At 48.0% G+C, this 3,449-nt stretch overlaps 1 protein-coding gene across 1 annotated transcript; it reads left to right on the top strand.

Annotated features, from left to right (window-relative positions):
* The first annotated feature begins 1,856 nt into the window (after positions 1-1,856).
* LOC126980809 (uncharacterized) lies at positions 1,857-3,449 on the top strand. The gene is made up of 2 exons (XM_050831090.1): positions 1,857-2,894; positions 3,198-3,449. The coding sequence occupies exons 1-2, from the start codon at positions 2,020-2,022 to the stop codon at positions 3,235-3,237; spliced, it is 915 nt and encodes a 304-aa protein (XP_050687047.1). The 5' UTR covers positions 1,857-2,019; the 3' UTR covers positions 3,238-3,449.

The following is a 3,449-nucleotide window of genomic DNA, read 5'->3' as shown; positions in this document are numbered from 1 at the left end:
AGGCACAGAGGGAGGGACGAAGATTTTTGGAGGGTTGAAAGAGACTGAAATTAAGAGAGTGAGCCATTTTTATTTCAGATATTTGGGGGTTCATTCTGTATTCCAAAGAGGTACAGAGGGAGGCACAGAGGGAGGGACTGGGGCTGGAATGAAGATTTTTGGTGGGGGTTGAAAGAGACTGAAATTAAGAGTGAGCCATTTTTATTTCAGATATTTGGGGGTTCATTTTGCATTCCAAAGAGGTACAGAGGGAGGTACAGAGGGAGGGACTGGGGCTGGGACGAAGATTTTTGGTGGGGGTTGAAAGAGACTGAAATTAAGAGAGTGAGCCATTTTTATTTCAGATATTTGGGGGTTCATTCTGTATTCCAAAGAGGTACAGAGGGAGGCACAGAGGGAGGGACTGGTGCTGGGACGAAGATTTTTGGTGGGGGTTGAAAGAGACTGAAATTAAGAGTGAGCCATTTTTATTTCAGATATTTGGGGGTTCATTCAACATCCCAAAGAGGTACAGAGGGAGGCACAGAGGGAGGGACTGGGGCTGGAATGAAGATTTTTGGTGGGGGTTGAAAGAGACTGAAATTAAGAGTGAGCCATTTTTATTTCAGATATTTGGGGGTTCATTCCGCATTCCAAAGAGGTACAGAGGGAGGCACAGAGGGAGGGACTGGGGCTGGAATGAAGATTTTTTGGAGGGTTGAAAGAGACTACAATTGAGAGAGCGCGATAGCCATTTTCACTTCAGACATTTGGGGGTTCATTTTCATTTCATTCTGAGTTCAATTTTTTTTACAACAAAGGAGACAGCTCAAGGGCACAAATAAAAGGAAACAATAATAATAAAAAAAAGCCCACTACTCGCTGCTCCTAAAAAGAATCCAAGGAGGTGGCCGAAAGAGGGGTCAACTTCGGGAGGAGAGGTGTCCTGATACCCTACACCGACTAGAGGCACAGAGGGAGGGAGAGACAGAGAGACGGAGAGTGCTGGGTGCTAAGATAAGAAGCTCACAAAATAAGACTATACAAGCGTAGGAAAAAAAAAAAAAAAAAAAAAAGGCTTGTGAGGAATAGTACTTAGGATAATACTTGACATTATGAATAGTTAGCAAGAAGTTACTGTTAAGCTTAAGTGACGCAGTTTCTTGTGCAGGGAAAACACTGCTGAAATGCGTACATCCGCTGGAGACTCGGATTTGCGCACGGGTCTGTGTGTGTAGCGGGGGGGATGGTTGTGTGTGTGTGTGTGTGTGTGTGTGTGTGTGTGTGTGTGTGTGTGTGTGTGTGTGTGTGTGAGGGAAGGGGGGGGGAATACATGTAGTGGTGGTAGTAGTAGTGGTAGTAGTAGTGGTAGTAGTAGTAGTAATAGCAAGGGCGAAGAGCTTCTACGCAAGACTCGCCGAAACACTGGCGGATAAGAAACAACAGCCAAGAAGCAGAGGGGTCGCCTGGATGAGATGCAGGCTGTCCTTCTCCCTTCTGAGGTCAGCCTTGGTCTGCCTGAGAGGAACCAGGTCACCTGCACCCAAAACCACCCGCATTGCTGACCTGGACTTTGAGGCGACGGTGGTTGATAGTCGTATCAACCACAAGCTCTGTTAGCTTAAAAATAAAATGTTTAGTAAAGTTTGTAATATTAAATAAAGATGGTTGTCGGCCACAGTCATTGGCGGGGTGGGGCCAATGAATTGCTTTGTGAAAGGATGTGAGAGATTATACCGCTCACAACGCAACTCTAATAGATGGAGGCCCGTAGTGGTAGTAGTAGTAGTGAAATAGCAGTAGTAGTAGTAGCAGTAGTAGTAGTAGTAGTAGTAGTAGTAGCAGCAGTAGTAGTAGTAGTAATAGTAGTAGTAGTTTCAAGATACTTCACCTGAAATTGACCTCTCTTTTGCCCTTTTGCAGACAACAACAACAACAACAACAACAACAACAAAGAACAAGAACAAGAACCAAAAGAAGAAGAAGAAGAAGCGTCTAGCGGGATTTTTTGTTGTCTTTTTGTTGTATATCCTTCCCGTAATGAGAAAAAAAAAAGTGAGGGGTGAGGGGGGGACGGGAAATGTACGTGTGTGCGTGGGTGTGTGCGGGGGGAGGGGTGATACACATGTAGGAAACCCCAGGATGTGCTTCAACCATATCCTGAAGACCCCAGTCATGGTTTCGCCGTTCCTCGCGACGCTGCTGGTGCTGCCGCTGCTCCACCAGGGCCACGGAGGAGCCAAGTGCGTCGGCCAGGCCCTGAAGGAATGTCTTGAGGCGGAGATCGAAGTTGGAGATGGGAACAGAACAGACATCTATGAAGACCCTCGTGAAATACCTGGAAACTCGAGCATCGGTCAAGCGTCTGTCAGGTTGTACGTGAAGCCCATGGCGGACTTCAGAGGAGTTGACCTAAGAGCACACCACGCTAAGGGCTCCTCTGATGACTCAATGATCTCACTCCCCGAACGTTGCTTCCGGAAGGGCGATTCCTTGTGGTGGGAGTTGAACGCCACGATGCGGGTGACCCAGAAGACACACTACAGCATCCTTCACTTCGAGGTTGTGGCGGGAGAGTGCGAGAAGAGTCACCAGACGAAGGAAACGCAGAGTACCAATTGGCGCTTCGTAGTGGGAGCTGGGGGCGCTTCCCTCTGGCGGCGAAACAGCACCCCGCCCGACTGCTGCAGGACCCGACCAGCGGACAACACAACACTGGCAGATGACTACGCTTCCACAGACCCTTCCACCTCTCCGCCTCTGCCCGGGTCCTGCGGGTGTGTGGAGGCTGGCAGGGCGATGGAAATGGTGACTGTGGCTGTGGCTGTGGTGGTGGTGGTGGTGGTGGTGGTGGTGACTGTGGTGGTGTTGATGCTGGGGGTGGTGGTGATGAGGGAAATGAAACAGATCGTCAGGTATGTATAATGTGTGTGTGTGTGTGTGTGTGTGTGTGTGTGTGTGTGTGTGTGTGTGTGTGTGTGTGTGTGTGTTTAATAATAAGAATCAAAGACTAAACAGAAGAGGAGAGAAAAAAAACTTATCAATAGAGGAAAAAAATTACATTAAAAGTAACATCCATTTTTTTAAGTGATAAAAGCTGAAAATGTTTAGCGACATTGAAGAATAACAAGTAATAATAATAATAATAATAATAATAATAATAATAATAATAATAATAATAATAATAATAATAATATTAATACTAGCCTTTTCAACAGACGAAGTCCCAAGGCGTCCCCAGTCGGCCGTGCATGCTAGACCCAGCCACACAGCCAGCCAGCCAGCCACACAGCCAACCAGCCAGCCAGCCACACAGCCAACCAGCCAGCCAGCCACAGAGCCAGCCAGCCAGCCACACAACCAACCAGCCAGCCAGAGAGCCAAGCAGTCACACAGCCAACCAGCCAGCCAGCCACACAGCCAGCCAGCCAGCCACACAGCCAACCAGCCAGCCAGCCACACAGCCAACC

The sequence above is a fragment of the Eriocheir sinensis genome, chromosome 45 (assembly GCF_024679095.1).
Source record: "Eriocheir sinensis breed Jianghai 21 chromosome 45, ASM2467909v1, whole genome shotgun sequence".
NCBI classification, from domain to species: Eukaryota; Metazoa; Arthropoda; class Malacostraca; order Decapoda; family Varunidae; genus Eriocheir; species Eriocheir sinensis.
The sequence above is the reverse complement of the archived record's forward strand: the minus strand, read 5'-3'. Positions and strand labels throughout refer to the sequence as shown.

Excerpts from the sequence above, each read along its gene's own strand:
- LOC126980809 (XM_050831090.1), top strand. The coding sequence starts at position 2,020 with ATGAGAAAAAAAAAAGTGAGGGGTGAGGGGGGGACGGGAAATGTACGT. Across the intron at positions 2,895-3,197 it reads GAAATGAAACAGATCGTCAG|ACGAAGTCCCAAGGCGTCCC; the intron begins GTATGTATAATG and ends CCTTTTCAACAG.